Here is an 18,666-nt window from a genome sequence, read left to right as displayed (position 1 = left end):
GGCCTCTAGCACTGGTGCCTTAGACCGTTGCACCACTCGGGAGCCCTAATATTCAATGTCTGATTTGCTATTGTTACCCATCTACCAATCACTGAGGCTTTTCGAAAAGCTCCCAGGTTTTTGTATTTGAATCTGTGCTTGAAATTCAATATTTCTAAAGGACCTTACAGATGTTGCATGTACGGGGGACAGAGGAAGGGTCAGTCATTAAAAAATAATTACTTCACACAGACTGAATCCATATAACTTATTGTTAAGCCAAATTTTACTACTGAACTAATTTAGGCTTGCCTAAACAAAGGTGAATACTTGCGCAATTACTATATTTTTGTTATTCAATTTTTATTACTTCGTAAAAATGTGTAGAATTTTCTTTTCACTTTGACACTATGGAATATTTTGTGTATTTTGAATATTTATTTTGAATATTTTTTGGACATTATGGAATAAATCAATGACAAAATATTTCAATTAAATCTATTTAAATCCCACTTTGTAACACAACAAAACATTTTAAAAGTTCAAGGAGGTGTAGACTTTCTATTAGTGGTAGAAAAAGTACCCAATTGTCATACTTGAGTAAAAGTAAAGATACCTTAATAGAAAATGACTGAAGTAAAAGTAAAGATACCTTAATAGAAAAGGACTCAAGTAAAAGTGAAAGTCACCCAGTAAAATCCTAAAAGTAAAAGTGTAAAAGTATTTGGTTTTAAATTTACTTAAGTATCAAAATTATTTCAAATTTCTTATATTAAGCAAACCAGAGGGCCCAATTTTATTTTTTAAATTTTTATCTACGTGTGCCATTGAGACAACATGAAATTGATATGCAAAACAACAAGTTTGTACCCCATAAAAGGCGAAGTATAAAGTATAGCCATGATGTTCGAGCAGGACAAGCAGTCTATTAAACCTAATGACCTGTATATGTACTGTAGATGATCACACACAACACGCAGCTCAGTTATTGTGGCCCCTGGGGCTCGGGTCACTTGATCTGACCAATATAGATGAGGAGAGAGAGACAGAGAGAGAGACAGAGATAATATTTGTGTGCATTTGTGTATTTATTTGGTTTTAATGGGATATTTGATTATGATACTATCTCCAAACTAAATTGCAAAATGGTTTTGACTCACACTTCATATTAAGGTATCCTTAAAAATATTTATGAAGGGGCTTCTAACTTTCAAGTTGTTTATAATCTGTTCAGTAGGTGTTTAGTTTATACACCTTTAATAAACAATTATTGAACATTGGTTGAAATTATGTGAATGCTTTTTTGGTGTTTGCTGAATTATGAGCTGATATAACTGCAATGTTATTGATTATGACAGTTATGGCCATTGCATCCATATAATAAGCTCAGTATTTGAAAAGCAAAAAAATAAAAGATTGGGACCCTTGGGACTCACATCCAGTTCTTGGAATTATGATTTACACACAAAGATAAAGCATTAACTATTAGGCCTACTTGCTAGGCAGTTTTGCTTGAATCTTTCTCTTGAATCTTTGTCACAGTTTTTGCTCATTTTACCATCCATCACCTAACCTATAACATTTTCATTGGCATATCTCTTTCTGATGTAGCCGAAAAAGATATTCGGATCAGGAGGATGACATGCATTAATGTGGAAAGGAAATATAATTTCAGTATCTGACAGAAAACTTGAGTAAGCTTGCAATGTATTTGTGCGAGTTTTGACAATGTGAACGATCCTATGAGCGGATTACTGCTGTCACTACCAATGAAGTAGCCTATACGTCATTGTTCACTATGTGTATTTGTCCTATTCACAGCACAGGGAACCATGTGTAAGCTTTTACATGAGTAAGAACTCTTAAAAATAAACAGGCTAAATGACACTTAACATTAATGTAAACTATTTGTACATTTCTATGATTTTGAGGTATCAATACCTTAAGGAAAATAATGGAAAAGAAACGGGTGCACAGCACGCACAGGTGCACAAGCGGCGGGAATCTGGCTCCTGGACACAACATGTGTTAGGACCTGCTAGATCAAGTGCGCACTAACCTGTTCCAGGTGCCTCGGGGACCCATTTCAACGAGCCGATCTGGCGCAATTGGAAAGCTGTTTTCACCTCATGGCAACTGTGCGCTCCTGCACCAGAAGCTCCACATAGTACAACTGTTACCCAAATCAACCAAAAGTCAACGCGTTGGAGTATCCTTCGGAACATTGCACCATTTCAATCAGATAGACTATGAAGGTATCCTGGCAGTGGTATGGCCGTTTGTAAAAGTAGCCTAATAGGCTATTAAAGTAGCCAAATACAATCCCAAAACAAATTCGCTGTCCTTATCAACTGCATCGGTCTGTTCAAATGTCACATTCTTGGGTCTGTTCAATAGAGCGCACGACGTTTACACTCTAAGTAGGCTATCACCTTAAAATCCATGTGCTTCAGAAAGTGCAACACCGTTCTTTGGTAGGTTACAGCTGCGCACTCTCTCGCTCGCTCTCTCTCTCTGAATATCACACACGTACACGTACACACCGTGCAAACCAACATACACTATTGAAATGCTCGGTCTGAAACATCACACACAAGACAGCAAAAAAACATATTAGTTTCTTCAGAAAGTATTCACACCCCTTGACTTTTCACACTTTTTGTTGTGTTCCAGTCTGAATTTAAAATGGATTAGATTTTGATTTTGTGTCACTGATCAACACCCATAATGTCAAAGTGAATTGTTTTCAGAAATTGTTACAAATGAAAAACAAATAAAAAGCTGAAATCTCGAGTCAATAAGAATTCAACTCCTTTGTTATGGCAAGCCTAAATAGAGTTAGGAGTAAAAATGTGTTTAGCAAGTCATTTTTTGAATGATTTTTGAATGACTACCCCATCTCTGTACCCCACACATTCAATTAAATACAGTTAAATACATATATATATTTATTTTTATTAAACAAAATATCTGTAAGGTCCCTCAGTTGAGCAGTGAATTTCAAGCACAGATTCAACGACAAAGACGAGAGAGGTTTTCCAATGCCTCGAAAGAAGTGCACCTATTGGTAGATGGGTTCAAATAAAAAAGCAGACATTGAATATCCCTTTGAGTATGGGGAAGTTATTAATTACACTTTGGATGGTGTATCAATAATCCCAGTCACTACAAAGATACACGAGTTCTTCCTAACCCAGTTAACGGAGAAGAAGGAACCCGCTCAGGGATTTCACCATGAAGCCAAAGGTGATTTTAAAACAGTTACGGAGTTAAATGTCTGTGATAGGAGAAAACTGAGGATGCATCAATAACATTGTAGTTACTCCACAATACTAACCTAAATGACAGACTGAAAAGAAGGAAGCCTGTACAGAATAAAAATATTAAAAACATGCATCCTGTTTGTAATAAGGCACTAAAGTAATAATGCAAAACAATTATCAAAGAAATGTACTTTTTGTCCTATATACAAATAATTATGTCTGGGACAAATCCAATACAACTCATCACTGAGTACAACTATTTGTCACGAGTTCCGCCGAAGTCGGCCCCTCTCCTTGTTCGGGCGACGTTCGGCGGTCGACGTCACCGGCTTTCTAGCCATCGCCGCTCCATTCTTCAATTATCCATTGGTTTTGTCTTGTTCCATTCACACCTGGTTTGCATTCCCAATCACACTAATTGTATTTATTCCTCTGTTACCCCTCATGTCTTTGTGTGAAATTATTTGTGTGTTAGGTGTTGTACGCACTAGGCTAAGCGTTTGTTATGTTCTGTGTGTTTTCACGAAGCGTATTTGTATTGCTAAACATTTATGTGTGACATTTGTGTGCTCTATACACTTTGCCTTGTTGGCTGGAGGAGGTTTTTGACGCAGCTGTGTCCATCTGTATATCTCTCCTACCGTAATAAAGTGTGCGCCTGTTCACAATTCTCTGCTCTCCTGCACCTGACTTCACCACCGCCTGACACTCTTCATATTTTCAAGAATTGGTAGTAGCTGCATCATGTTATGGGTATGCTTGTCATCAGCAAGGACTATGTTTTTTTAAAATAAAAATAAAAGGAATAAAACTACGTACAGGCAAAGTCCTAGAGAAAAACCTGGTTCAGTCTGCTTTCCAACAGACACTGGGAGACAAGTCCACCTTTCAGCAGGACAGTAACCTAAAACGTGATGCCAAATACACACTGGAGTTACTTACCAAGACCACATTGAATGTTCCTGAGGGGGCTAGTTACAGTTTAGACTTAAATAGGCTTGGCAATCTATGGCAAGACTTGAAAATGGCTGTCTAGCAATGATCAACAATCAACTTGATAGAGCTTGAAGAATTTTGAAAATATTGTACAATCCAGGTTTGAAAAACTCTTAGAGATTTACCCAGAAAGACTCACAGCTGTAATCACTGCCAAAAGTGATTCTAACATGTAGTGACTAAGGGGGTTGAATAACCTAATAAAAATATATTAGGTTTTTATTTTCCATTAATGTAAAAAAGATTGTTGACAAAAAATGACAATTCATTTGATTTTAATCCCACTTTGTAACACAACAAAATGTGGAAAAAGTCAAGGAGTGTGAATACTTTCTGAAGGTACTGTAGGCCTATTGGGTTCTCTGTTCTTAGGTTTTGGCAAATCATTGTGTGATCATTTAAAACAATAACATGACATTTGGAGTTATCTATGGATTCATATGACTGGGCAGGGGCGCAGCCATGGGAAGGGCTGAGAGGGCATAGGCCCACCCAATTGGGGGCCAGGCCCACCCACTGGGGAGCCAGGTCCAGCTAATCAGAATTAGTTTTTCCCCCACAAAAGGTCTTTATTACAGACAGAAATACTCAGTTTCATCAGCTGTCTGAGTGGCTGGTCTCAAACAATCCCACAGGTGAAGAAGCCAGATGTGGAGGTCCTGGGCTGGCGTTTACACGTGGTCTGCGATTGTGAGGCCAGCTAGATGTACTGCCAAATTTTCTAAAATGACGTTGGAGGCGGCTTATGGTAGAGAAATTAACATTAAATTATCTGGCTACCTGCTACCTCAAAACTTGAGAATTCGGTGGCATTGTGTTGTGTGGCAAAATTGCACATTTTAAAGCGACCTTTTGTTGTCCCAAGCACAAGGTGCGCCTGTGTAATGATCATGCTGTTTAATCAGCTTCTTGATATGCCACACCTGTCAGGTATCTTGGCAAAGGAGATGCTCAATAACAGGGATGTAAACAAACGTGTGCTTTGAGAGAAATACTTTTTTAGAATTTTGGAAAATATATGTCATCTTTTATTTCAGCTCATGAAACATGGTACCAACACTTTACATGTTTCATTTATATTTTATTCAGTATACATTGCATTTGGAAAGTATTCAGACCCCTGGACATTAACACATTTTGTTACATTACAGCCTTATTCTAATATATATTAAATTGTTTTTTCCCCCTCGTCAATCTACACAATACCACATAGCACCACATAGCACCAGGTTTTTAGAAATTTGCGCAAGTATATTACAAATGAAAAATGGAAATATTACATTTACATAAGTATTTCAGACCCATAACTTAGTACTTTGTTGAAGCACCTTTTGCAGCAATTACAGCCTTGAGTCTTCTTGGGTATGACGCTACAAGCTTGGCACACCTGTATTTGGGGAGTTTCTCCCATTCTTCTCTGCAGATCCTCTCAAGCTCTGTCAGGTTGAATGGGGAGAGTCGCTGCACAGGTAATTTTCAGGTCTCTCCAGAGATGTTTGATCAAGTTCAAGTCCGGGTGCTGGCTGGGCCATTCAAGGACATTCAGACACTTGTCCCGAAGCCTCGCCTGCATTGTCTTGGCTGTGTGCTTAGGGTCCATGTCTTGTTGGAAGGTGAACCTTCGTCCCAGTCTGAGGTCCTGAGTGTACTGGAGCAGGTTTTCATCAAGGATCTCTCTGTACTTTGCTCCGTTCATCTTTACCTCGATCCTGACTAGTCTCCCAGTCCCTGCCGCTGAAAAACATCCCCACAGCATGATGCTGCCACCACCATGCTTCACCATAGGGATGGTGCCAGGTTTCCTCCAGACGTGAAGCTTGGCATTCAGGCCAAATAGTTCAATCTTGGTTTCATCAGACCAGATAATCTTTTTTCTCATGTTCTGAGAGACTTTAGGTGACTTTTGGCAAACTCCAAACGGACTATCGTGTGTCTTTTACTGGGGAGTGGCTTCCATCAAGGCCCTTCTCCCCTGATTGCTCATTTTGGCTGGGTGGCCAGCTCTAGGAAGTCTTGGTGGTTCTAAACTTCTTCCATTTAAGAATGATGGAGGCCACTGTGTACTTTGGCCCTTTCAATGCTGCAGACATTTGTTGGTACCCTTCCCCACATCTGTGCCACAAAATAAACCTGTCTCAGAGCTCTAAGGACAATTTCTGGCTTGGTTTTTGCTCTGACTTGCACTGTCAACTGTGGGACCTTATATAGAGAGAGAGGTGTGTGCCTTTCCAAATCATGTCCATCAATTGAATTTACCACAGGTAGACTCCAATGAAGTTGTAGAAACATCTCAAGGATGATTAATGGAAACAGGATGCACCTGTTATTTTATTTTATTTTTTGCCAAAAAATCTAAAAACCTGTTCTTGCTTTGTCAATATGGGGTATTGTGTGATGAAGTGATGAAGGGAAAAAATATTTAATCAATTTTAAAATACGTCTGAATAGTTTCCGAATGCACTGTATATATTCATGTCCAGCCTGCAGGGGTTTATCTAATATGGATTCCGTAACTTCAAGGACTGATATCTTCATCATCGACGTATTAACTGTGTTTGCATTCATAGGTAAATTGACATCTTAAATAAAGCCAATATCAAAGGCTATGCAAAACATCTGCCCCGTGTGAGGCTCGAACTCACGACCTTCAGATTATGAGACTGACGCGCTGCCTACTGCGCCAACGAGGCTCAAAAATACCAACGTCCATTCCATTATAAAGTGGGAATTGGCCGAATTTCTAACACTTCCAAATATTTCGGACAGTTTTATTTTCCAAGGTGGGCAAATCAGTCATTTTGAGTTACACGCCTTAACATTGCTGTCCGGGGTCATTGAGAGGTTCCTAACCTTAACCATAACACTGACCGTTTTAAATGTAAACTTTAATGGGTACTGTAGGGTCCCGGCAGTGGTGTAAAGTACTTAAGTAAAACTACCTTAAAGTACTACTTAAGCAGTTTTGGGGGGTATCTCTACTTTTCTATTCTTGTTTTTGCCAACTTTGACTTTTACTTCACCACATTCTTAAAGAAAATAATGTACTTTTTACTCCATACATTTTCCCTGGCACCCAAAAGTACTGGTTACATGTTGACAGGAAAATGGTCAAATTCACACACTTATCAAGAGAACATCACTGGTCTTCCTTACTGCCTCTGATCTGGAGGACTCACTAAACACAAATGTTTCGTTTGTAAATGGTGTCTGTCTGAGTGTTGCAGTGTGCCCCTGGCTATCCGTAAATTTAAAAAACAAGAAAACCTGTGCCTTCTGGTTTGCTTAATATAAGGAATTTGAAATGGTTTATACTTATACTTTTACTGTTGATACTTAAGTACATTTTAGCAATTCCATTTACTTTTAATACTTAAGTATATTTAAAACCAAATACTTTTAGACCTTAACTCAAGTAGTAATTTACTGGGTGGCTATCATTTTTACTTGAGTCATTTTCTATTACAGTATCTTTACTTTTACTGTGACAATTAGGCACTTATTCCACCCCTGGTTCCCGGATAGCACGGACCTTAACGGTGCCCTTATATTACAATGCAATTATTCCTGTAAGTACAGGGTTAGACCAGGGTTAAGGAGGATTAGACTGAACAGTACGAAATAGTATGAAAATGTATGCACTCACTATATTGTAAGTCGCTCTGGATAGGAGTGTCTACATTGGTCTGCTAACTTACTAAAATGTTAAATGAACATAGATTGACACATAGCAGAATAAATAGCTAAATAAATAAGATTCAATAAATATACTTCTTTATGGAATAGCTAAGCCAATTTCATGTGAGAATGCCGTTTCAGTGGTCCAAGAATACAAAGTAAGTTTACTGATACTGTACATTCATCAGTCAACCAATACACAGTCTCTACTAAATATTCCATGTTCCTATTTAGTTGCCTAGAGTCTGGGCCTGAGAGTAATACACATAGATAAGAAGAGGAGAATCTGAATCAAAGGTATATTCTTTAGTGGGATCAGACCAGGTAACAATAATTTTTTTCTTGGTGTCAATAAACTATATATTTGGTTTAAGTTACAGTAGTCCTTTGCCCTTATCAATTGGGCAAAGCCACTTCCCTGACCTTGAGAAGGGAAGTGTGTATTTTGGCAGGTGGTGTGGGATGAAAAGCTGGTGTTTCTGTGATAAGAAAAACGCTTCTCCGTGTGCCACGTTGTCACAATCACACAGACAGCAAACTGAGCAACAAGTCATACATTGTGTGAGCAGAACCAGCAAGGTGTAGTATCATCAGTGAACCTAACTATGTCTGGACTCAATGTCTCCCTTGCTTACTTTCTCGCTGTTGTGGTGTTTGGTGCAGCCTTTAGAAGCCTTTTCAGAAAATGGCCTCGTTTGAGTGTTGCAGCAGAGTTTCCGGCCTCGTATGTGCTGGTGGCATGCTGGCTGGAGGTGCAGACCATTAAAGAGGTGGGCGAGTGGGCAGGAGGACTGGGTCCGGACGTGACTCTAACCATACTGTTTTTAGTGCTGCTTACCCATGGTGTGATCTGTGCCGGAGCCACCGGAAACCCTTCCCTGACTCTGATGAATTTCCTGCTGCTGGAGACCCCTACTCTGCACACTCTGCTGGCTCTGGCTGCTCAGTTCCTGGGGGCACACCTGGCTCTGCTTGGGGCTGGCTACTACTGGGCCCTGGAGCTTAACGACATGCACATGATCAAGAACCTGATGTCAAGGGAGTGCAGCACAGCCCTGCGTGTCTCCCTGGTGCAGGGGGTCTTTTCTGAGTGTGTGTGTGCATTCATCTTTTATCTGATATACCTCAGCCTGAAACGTCGCTCTGCGCTGATTCGGGTTCCTCTTGTTGCAGCTGTACTCACCTTCTTCTCCCATTCAGGTAAGTAGCCCATCATAACAATCATGCCTCTAACTTAGATTTCAGTAAAGAGAACAAAGTTGCATAGGCCTATATGCTGTTTTCTTTATGTTATATCTGTGCGTCAGAAAAAAAATCTGTTTTTGCAGATGATCGCTGCATTAATAAATTCATGATCGGAGAACTCATCTTCTTTGTATTTCAGCCAGTGATTATACCATGGCTTTCCTGAACCCCTCCCTGGCCTATGGCCTTACCTTCTACTGTCCCGGGTTCACCTTTACGGAGTACTCAGTGGTCTACTGGCTTGGGCCCATTTTTGGTAAGTCAAACAACATTTTTGTTACATACAAACACCTGATAAAAAAGGCTTTATCCTTGACAATGAGGCATAATTGCTTATCAAGCTGGTAATACAGATATCCTATTTTCAGGAATGACCCTTGCCCTTCTCCTGTACATGGGTCACATTCCCAGGATTTTTACCAAGAACCTGCTGTATTCCCAGAAAACCCACTTCCGGGTGCCAAAGGGGGAGGGAGATAAAAAAAAGTGAAAGAATATAAAAATCATCCACCTCAGCTGAGGCAACAACAGACCTAGAATGCATTAGGAATGCAATGCTCAATTTTGTTCTTATTGAGATGTTTCATTATGCACTGAGCACTATATTCAACAGCTGATTCTCTCCTTAGGTTAAACTGACAAAAAAGGGGTAGGCTATAGAATAATAAGATCTGTACATGTATGATACAATTTTATATCTCATGTAAAACCTGTGTTCTTTCAGAAGTAATACATCAATTGAAAATAACTATTTTAAATAAACATGTGTATTAAACATTTAACATTGGTTGTCGTTCCTGAACTTACTGTACATTGTGAACAAGTTGAGGTATACACAACTCAATCCATACATTTTTTGGGGGCATTTTTACCAACCTCAACTATAATACATTACTGAAATACCACTGATGTAATGCTAATAGGTTGTCACCAGCAAAAAAAAAACAGCAAAAAAAGAAAATATGCTAATATAAAAATAAAAAAAAATGAAATTGTTGAAAATATGTGTCAATACCACACAAAGAGGCTATGTCCAGTTGTGACTAGGCTACTGAGGCCACAGGGCTCAGGTTTAGGGCTTTGATGGAGACACCTGGTGCTGGGTAGAGGAAGGCCCTGTAGAGGATTTCTGAGAAACGGGTCCATCAGTTTTCTCCTTCTGCAACTCTTTAGTGGAGTGACCTTGTTCTGCAAAACAGAAAGGACAAATGTTAAACAGCATGGCCTTCCTCTGAGATGGATGAAAAGCGGCATAAAGAAAAAGCTAACTTTTGAGATGAAAATGTAACAAATGGGAAGCTGAATTTTAATACACCTGCGTTGGAAACAATAAATATATTATCTTTCCCCACATAGCCAACATGCAATTTATACCGGTGCCATGCGTACAAGACTATCTGCGGAAATCAAAGAAGGCATCTGACACGCAGTCCGACTACTCAAAACTCTTAATTCACCTATGCATGACGGTCCTTAGTTGTCCCGCGCCTCACTAATATGAACCATAACTGTAATGTAGTGGAGTCAGGGTAACCTCACCTGGCTGTGATTGGTTTTCCAGCTGGGCCTCATACTGGTCCACCCACAGGCGATGCTTCGGATTGTTAAGGAACCTCTTGCTCTGTCCACAGCTGAGACACTGCAGCACAGTCATGCGGTTTCTGTACTTAATCCCTGAAGAGAATAATGCATGGGTTACATGTAATGACATTGGACTCTCACTCAGAACTTTAAAAATCTCATCATGAGATATAAATGTCTCCAACTGCTAGATACAACCATAACTCTGTTTTCATCTGTGTTTGTATTGAGAAGGACTAGAACGAGAAATATCTTGTAACAATGTGTTGGCTTTGATTAGGTGGCTGATGAGCCATCTATTTAGTTACATACTTACTTCTCTGTCTGGCTGTGGCAGTTACTCCTGGGACCAGCAAAGAGCAGCACTTCTTACATAATGTTCTTTTCACTGAGGGGTCTCTATAAAGATGGCAATAACATTCTAGTCATGCCCTAGTTGTCATCATTTTAGCAGACATGTTTCAAACTGACAATTTCAGGTGGGTATAATTTGTGGAACGTTCCAACAGGAATCTGTTCCAAAAACTTCGTAAATAACAAGGATGCCAACAAACAACGCATACACAGTTGTATAGCGGCAGAACAGGATACCGGGTAGGGAGTGGGCAATTTTGTTAAGTTTTTCCACTCACCAGGTTTATTCCGAAAAATGTCTGTCCTCACTCTGGTAGCCTATGGACAAACATATTAAGAATAAGCTACGTGGTGAGTTGATCATGCTACTTTGTATGCGTTGTTTGTTGGCATCCTTGTTATTAACGAAGTTTTTGGAACAGATTCCTGTTCGAACGTTCCACAAATTATACCCACCCGACAATTTCTGTCATGTATTCTTAACGTGACATGAAAGTTCCAACCTTTATTGATGGAAATGTAAGCACATATTTTTTCTTACAAGAGTTTTTACGATATTGTTATAGTCTACTCACTGTCTCAGCACCAAACGTTTTGCAATGGTCTTCTGAGTGAAGCAGTAAAAACGAGCCAATTCCACATTCTCAGGGGTTTGAGACAAAACACAGTGTGCAGCCTTCAAGAAATCAATATCACATGAAACCACGATCTGTGCAAATCAGTTAGCAAAATATAAAGTACTAGAAATCAATAAAACGTACCTGATATAGAAAGTTCAGCCTTTGATAGGCTTCCTTGTCTTTCAAGTTTGCTGCCATTACATAGATGTGGATTGCTATGCTAAATTAGCCTGCTAACTTCTAACTATGTAGGCTAGCTAGGTAGCTATACTAGCTAGCTAGTTATATGTATCCCCAGAATGGTAAGTAGCTACCTAACAGGAAAATATGTAGCCTCAAATTCAGCTAGCTTCACAAGCTTCTAGTTAGTTAGCTAGATAAACCCTCTGGTAACTGATCTACTTCTGAGCCAGGGTGCTTTTACTGTCTTGTGGATTTTATATGGCAGTTGACAACCAACTTTATGGTGCATTACCGCCACCAACTGGACTGGAGTGTGCACCAGAAACAGGGAAGGACTAAATCCTACCTAATATTCTCGTCTCCCTAAGGAAACAAAATACATAATTAAATACTACATCTCCTGAAGATTTCCCCAGCAGTTCACTTGGCTCACATTGGCTCTTCAACCCCATTACACCTTAAATATAATAACATTCTCTCCCTATCCCTCCCATATTGCTGCCACTGAAATATAACATGTTCCACTGTCTCCATCTCCTCTTGAAAATGATCACACCTCCCAGTATGATGTTTTCCTACCAATGTCAATGTACTATGGAGTCTTGTGACCCAGTCTCAGCCTTGTGATTATACTTTCGCCCCTTCTACCTCGACCTGAGGACCTCCCTGCCCACCACCTTTCCTGAGTCTTATACAGGTGTCTTCCCTTTCCCACTCTTTTCCACAACTCTTGCCCTTATTTTTTAAACACTGTTTTTATTAACCACTTGGCTTCTGCTTTACTGATTGACAATTCCATCTCAACATCAGGATGTTTAAAATCCTGCTTGGCGAGAACATCCATTTTTTCATTGCCCTCTACTCCCACATGAGCTGGTACGTAGAAGAACATGACAAATACCCCCATGTCTCACCCTATAAAACCTCATACAATAGATATTGTTTTCTCTGAGACACACATTCATTTAAGCTCATCAGTGCTGCACAAGAGTCAGAGCAGATAACTACCCTGTCTGGCCTCACCTCCTCCACCCAATCTGCAGTCAAGAGTATGGCCAGCAACACCCTTGTGTGAACCGATAAATTATCCGTTGCTCTTTTTGTCACTGCCACCTTAAACTAAGGAACGCTAAAAGCTGCACCTGTCCTCTCTGTCCTCTTCAGTTAGTGCTAAATACGGCTGCTAGAATCCTGACTAGAACCAAAAAATTTGATCATATTACTCCAGTGCTAGCCTCTCTACACTGGCTTCCTGTCAAAGCAAGGGCTGATTTCAAGGTTTTACTGCTAACCTACAAAGCATTACATGGGCTTGCTCCTACCTATCTCTCTGATTTGGTCCTGCCGTACATACCTACACGTACGCTACGGTCACAAGACGCAGGCCTCCTAATTGTCCCTAGAATTTCTAAGCAAACAGCTGGAGGCAGGGCTTTCTCCTATAGAGCTCCATTTTTATGGAACGGTCTGCCTATCCATGTCAGAGACGCAAACTCGGTCTCAACCTTTAAGTCTCTACTGAAGACTCATCTCTTCAGTGGGTCATATGATTGAGTGTAGTCTGGCCCAGGAGTGGGAAGGTGAGCGGAAAGGCTCTGGAGCAACGAACCGCCCTTGCTGTCTCTGCCTGGCCGGTTCCCCTCTTTCCACTGGGATTCTCTGCCTCTAACCCTATTACAGGGGCTGAGTCACTGGCTTACTGGGGCTCTCTCATGCTGTCCCTGGAGGGGGTGCGTCACCTGAGTGGGTTGATTCACTGATGTGGTCATCCTGTCTGGGTTGGCTGGTGCTGCCTACTCCTGAGGATTTGTTTTTCAAATCATATGAGCCAAAAATATTTCGCTTTATCTGGGACACTAAACCAGACAAAATAAAATGAGCCTATCTATATAATGAATATGAATTGGGTGGGTTGAGATTATTAAATATAAAAGCACTAAACCTCTCTCTAAAAGCGAAACTCATTCAAAAGTTTTATTTGAACCCTAAATGGTTCTCAAGTAGATCAATAAGAAAAGCTCATTCATTGTTTAAAAATGGCAATCCGCACAAAGGCAAAAAGGCCATGTCTCATTTTCGATTAAATGAAGATGAGAGTACAACCAATCGATTACAGCATTGCCCCCAAAATAGAGGAGGCGGGTGGCAACGGGAGGAGGTAGGGAAATGGTCTGTCTGCCCAATATAAAGGTTCAAAACTGGAGGAGGCAGGTGGCAGCGGGAGGAGGTAGGGAAATGGTCTGTCCAATATAAAGGTTCAAAACTGGCGGAGGAATAAAAATCGCATAATTAGGAAAGTATACCAGTTTCATTTAAGGACCAGGATGTTGACAACTGTGCCATACAGATTTCAAAATAGTTGGGAAGAGATTTTTGATGTACCGATTCCATGATGAGTTGAGTTGATATATAAAACACAAGATTCAAGACTTAATGCTTTTCAGCTAAAATTATTATATAGACTTCTTGCCACCAACAAGTGTTTAATATTTGGGGCATAAAATCATCGAACCTCTGCAGATTTTGTTGTGAGGATACAGAATCAATAGACCATTTATTTTGGTATTGCCCTCAGGTAGCCTGTTTCTGGTCTCACGTTCAGGAATGGCTGAAAATGCATTGCATTGATCTAAAATTGTTAGGAGATCTGGAGAGACAGGGTCACTCAATTACTAATATACTAATACTCTTAGTAAAAGTATTTATCTTCAACACGCAATCTGTAGATTCTATTCGATTAGATAGATTGAAATTGTATGTTAAACATCATAGCATAGTTGAAAGATATGTGTTGCGTAGAAACACGAAGTGGGTGGCCAGCAGAGATAGATGGGACGGGCTGAGGTAAGCTGAGGGTTGGTCTGTGGAATTGGAAACAAGTGGGAGTGGAGTTGCTGTGTGAGGTTAGAGAATGATGGTCAAAAGATAAAGGGGGGAAAAAAAGTCAAAAAACATAATAAAAGTACATTTGAATGACACTAAGTGGCAGTGTTTTTCCAACTAATGCCGGTTTGCATGAGGCTGATGCTGTGCGGGTGTTTGTACACATGCATATACACACACTTATTCAAATGAACACCTACAAGAACACACACATACATGTAATAGTTGTCCTTGATGTCCTTTGTTTTAAATGTATTATTATTTATTATTTTTTTGCATTGTTGTTTGCTGTTTTCTTCTGTCTTTTCCTTTTTTCTCTTTAGTTCATTCTCTTGGTTGTTGGTGCGTTGGGGGGTTCTTGGGGGTGGGGAATGGAATTAATTGTATTTTTTTTTTTTTAATCCCGGGGGGGGGGGACTGTGGGAGGGGTCTCAAATGGTTGAGGGACAGCTATTGGGGAACCGTGGGGGGATCTTGGAGGGTTCGGATTTCACAAGATTGTGATCATGAAAAAGGAAACTATGACATATATTTTATATCACTATCATGCACATGCACCCTCACACATAAGGATGGCTCTGTTGGGGAAAGTCTGATACATGTATGATAGTGTCTTGATGCTGTGTTTGTCCTTTATGTCCTAATAATTTAATGTTACCCCTTCCTTGTGTTTTTTGTAATAAAAAAATACAAATGTATTGCCACCGGAGCCCGCTGGTGTAAATAAAGGAGAAATAAAAAATCAGTAATACGGAAGGCACAGGCAAATAAAGAGGTGGTGGTAGCTGTTTTTTGTAGCGAAGTGTAGTGAAGGCCTAGTTGTCAATGGGAAGAAAATATTGAATGTGATGTGTTGCCTGTCAGGAATGGAGTGGGGGGCAGATAGAAGGGTGTTAAAAATGCTATATATAGAGCTGTCAATGTCATCACTGGATTATGGAAGTGTAGCGTCTCTACCAGCAGCTCAGACATCTTTAAAAAAAGTTAGATGTAATCCAGTCCCAGGCCCTAAGAATGTGTTGTGGAGCACTTAGGACATCCCCGGTGGCAGTGAGGCATGTAGAGTTGGGAAAGATGCCGTTGAAGTTAAGATGACAACAGCTAACCATGACATACATATTGGGTAAATCTACAAGGACATAAGGTTACACATCTTACAAAAAATGTACCCCTAACGCAGTCTGTGACCTTATTTTTTTTTTTTTTTTTTTAGGAGCATGGCCTTAATTCTATAACAGCATATTGGATGACTGTCATTCATACCCAGCTCAAAGTAACATTGGAAGGTTTAGGCTACCTCATGATACTCAAATTGTCACCATACCCATCATTAGGTTGCTACAACCTAGCCTATGAATGAAATTTTACAACATACTATAGGAGTGTAACAGTATAACTTTAGTCTGTCCCCTTGCCCATACCCGGGCTCAAACCAGGGACCCTCTGCACACATCAACAGTCACCCTCGAAGCATCGTTACCCATCGCTCCACAAAAGCCACTGCTCTTGCAGAGCAAGGGGAACCACTACGGGGAACCACTACTTCAAGGTGTCAGAGCGAGTGACGTCACCGATTGAAACGCTATTAGCGCGCACCACCGCTAACTAGCTAGCCATTTCACATCGGTTACAGGAGCACAGGTCGAGAGAGACATTTGAGTACTCAAGGTAAAAGACGGTGATACATTCAATACTGCCTTACACACTCTTTCATACGTCTAGCTGATCTAGGGTGTAATCATTAGTCCAACAGTTGCAAACAAGAGTTTCTATTGGACAAAATTCAGGTATGTTTATCCCAGTTTCAAGTTTTAATATCACATGCACAAGTACAGTGAAATGCCTTTCTTGCAAACTCCAAAACCAACAATGCAATAATCAATAACAATGTATTACTATATAAAAACATGAGGCACGACACTTCCAGGTCCTCCCTGTAGGCTGACTCATCGTCACCGGTGATCAGGCCTACCACCGTCCTGTCCTCAGCAGACTTGATGATGGTGTTGGAGTCGTACGTGGCCACGCAGTCGTGGGTAAACAGGGAGAATAGGATGAGACTAAGCACACACCCCTGTGGGTCAGTGTGGCGGAGGTGATGCTGTCTATCCTCACCACCAGGGGTCGGCCCTTCAGGAAGTCCAGGATCCAATTGCAGAGGGAGGTGTTCAGCCCCAGAGTCCTAAGCGTGGTGATGTTTAAGAAACATTTTTCAACCGAATTGGCAGAATGAATACACCCCTGATCACACTCAAACACAGTTCACTTCCATAGCAGCCATATACAAACATGATCATTTTGCTCATTGTAGAATTCCTTCTCGCATCTACGTGCTCTCCTCCTCTCCGCCTTTTCCTTCAGTGCACAACCCATCAGCTGTATGTGACCAGGCAAAAAAAACTTTCCAAGCCAAACCTTCATATCATAATCTCTAACTACTACACACAGCCTACCTACATCGTCGTAGCTAGACGAAGTAACACGTTAGTAAACCCGCTACAATCATGGCAGCTAAGCCAACTGCTTAGGAATCCTTGTGAATGCTTGTGAATAAGTATTAGCAAGGTTGCCACTTGTTGTTTGCCTACTGAAATTGAACTTCAGTTCATGAAAATAAATAGCTAGCCAGCAGATGATAAATCGCAGATGGCGTAGCAGTCAGGCGTCTTTGTCTTCATCTTGTCGTGTGTATTTCTTTTTTCTTCGCATAATTTTTAAAATATTTTTCTTAACCTCAACTTCAACATACTCTCTTACAACCCGCCTCACCCAATGTGAAAGTAAAGAAAATAGCAGATCCATACCACACAAGGATTCCTAAATCATTGCTAAGAATAATGAAAAATTACTGCAGTTTCTACTAGAGGTCGACCGATTATGATTTTTCAACGCCGATACTGATACTGATTATTGGAGGACGATTATTTGAAACGCTATTAGCGCGCACCCTGCTAACTAGCTAGCCATTTCACATCGGTTACACCAGCCTAATCTCATGAGTTGATGGGCTTGAAGTCATAAACAGCTCAATGCCTGAAGCACAGCAAAGAGCTTCTGGTAAAATGCCCGAAAGTGCTGTTTGAATGAATGCTTACGAGCCTGCTGGTGCCTACCATCGCTCAGTCAGACTGCTCTAGCAAATCATAGACATAATTATAACATAATAACACACAGAAATACAAGCCATAGGTCATTAATATGGTCGAATCCGGAAACTATCATCTTGAAAACAAGACTTTATTCTTTCAGTGAAATACGGAACCGTTCCGTATTTTAGCTAACGGGTGGCATCCATAAATCTAAATATTCCTGTTACATTGCACAACCTTCAATGTTATGTCATAATTTCATAAAATTCTGGCAAATTAGGCGGCCCAAACTGTTGCATATACCCTGACTGCGGCAATGAACGCAAGAGAAGTGACACAATTTCACCTGGTTAATATTGCCTGTAACCTGGATTTATTTTAGCTAAATATGCAGGTTTAAAAATATATACTTCTGTGTATTGATTTTAAGAAAGGCATTGATGTTTATGGTTAGATACACATTGGAGCAAGGACAGTTCTTTTTCGCGAATACGCACCGCATAGATTATATGCAACGCAGGACACGCTAGATAAACTAGTAATATCATCAACCATGTGTCGTTAACTAGTGATTATGACTGATTGATTGTTTTTTATAAGATAGGTTTAATGCTAGCTATCAACTTACCTTGGCTTACTGCATTCGCGTAACAGGCAGGCTCCTCGTGGAGTGCAATGAGAGGCAGGTGGTTAGAGCGTTGAACTAGTTAACTGTAAGGTTGCAAGATTGGATCCCAGAGATGACAAGTTAAAAAGAGCTAACAAGGTAAAAATCTGTCGTTCTGCCCCCGTTCCACC

At 40.3% G+C, this 18,666-nt stretch overlaps 3 protein-coding genes and 1 non-coding gene across 6 annotated transcripts in view; 1 reads left to right on the top strand and 3 right to left on the bottom strand.

Annotated features, from left to right (window-relative positions):
• The window catches only part of LOC139409248 (glypican-5-like), a 73,553-nt gene extending 71,045 nt beyond the window's left edge, over positions 1-2,508 (bottom strand). The window contains exon 1 of one of the 2 annotated variants that reach the window (XR_011634386.1): positions 2,039-2,508. Coding sequence is in view for 1 of the 2 variants with exons in the window: in XM_071154131.1 (XP_071010232.1) it covers positions 2,039-2,204 (166 nt within the window). In the remaining variant the exon portion in view is untranslated. The remainder of the gene's footprint in view (positions 1-2,038) is intronic. The other variant, XM_071154131.1, reaches the window with a different exon arrangement.
• A 4,347-nt stretch (positions 2,509-6,855) lies between these two features.
• trnam-cau (transfer RNA methionine (anticodon CAU)) lies at positions 6,856-6,928 on the bottom strand. The gene has a single exon. It is a non-coding gene; the product is annotated as a tRNA-Met (tRNA).
• A 1,500-nt stretch (positions 6,929-8,428) lies between these two features.
• Positions 8,429-9,663, top strand: LOC139410174 (aquaporin 12). The gene is made up of 3 exons (XM_071155627.1): positions 8,429-9,113; positions 9,298-9,414; positions 9,527-9,663. The coding sequence occupies exons 1-3, from the start codon at positions 8,519-8,521 to the stop codon at positions 9,646-9,648; spliced, it is 834 nt and encodes a 277-aa protein (XP_071011728.1). The 5' UTR covers positions 8,429-8,518; the 3' UTR covers positions 9,649-9,663.
• Positions 9,664-9,834: 171 nt separating this feature from the next.
• On the bottom strand, positions 9,835-12,143 carry LOC139410175 (ribonuclease P 21 subunit). Of its 2 annotated transcripts, none has more exons than XM_071155628.1 (5): positions 11,855-12,143; positions 11,669-11,769; positions 11,056-11,138; positions 10,698-10,832; positions 9,835-10,346 (listed from the first exon to the last, which is right to left on the bottom strand). In XM_071155628.1, the coding sequence occupies exons 1-5, from the start codon at positions 11,909-11,911 to the stop codon at positions 10,231-10,233; spliced, it is 492 nt and encodes a 163-aa protein (XP_071011729.1). In that variant the 5' UTR covers positions 11,912-12,143; the 3' UTR covers positions 9,835-10,230. The 2 variants fall into 2 exon arrangements, with proteins under 2 accessions (XP_071011729.1, XP_071011730.1); XM_071155629.1 differs by having other exon boundaries at positions 11,669-11,736; positions 11,855-12,122.
• Between the last annotated feature and the right edge of the window lie 6,523 nt (positions 12,144-18,666).

The sequence above is a fragment of the Oncorhynchus clarkii genome, chromosome 5, assembly GCF_045791955.1.
Source record: "Oncorhynchus clarkii lewisi isolate Uvic-CL-2024 chromosome 5, UVic_Ocla_1.0, whole genome shotgun sequence".
Classification (NCBI taxonomy): Eukaryota; Metazoa; Chordata; class Actinopteri; order Salmoniformes; family Salmonidae; genus Oncorhynchus; species Oncorhynchus clarkii.
This window is presented reverse-complemented; position numbering and strand designations above follow the sequence as displayed.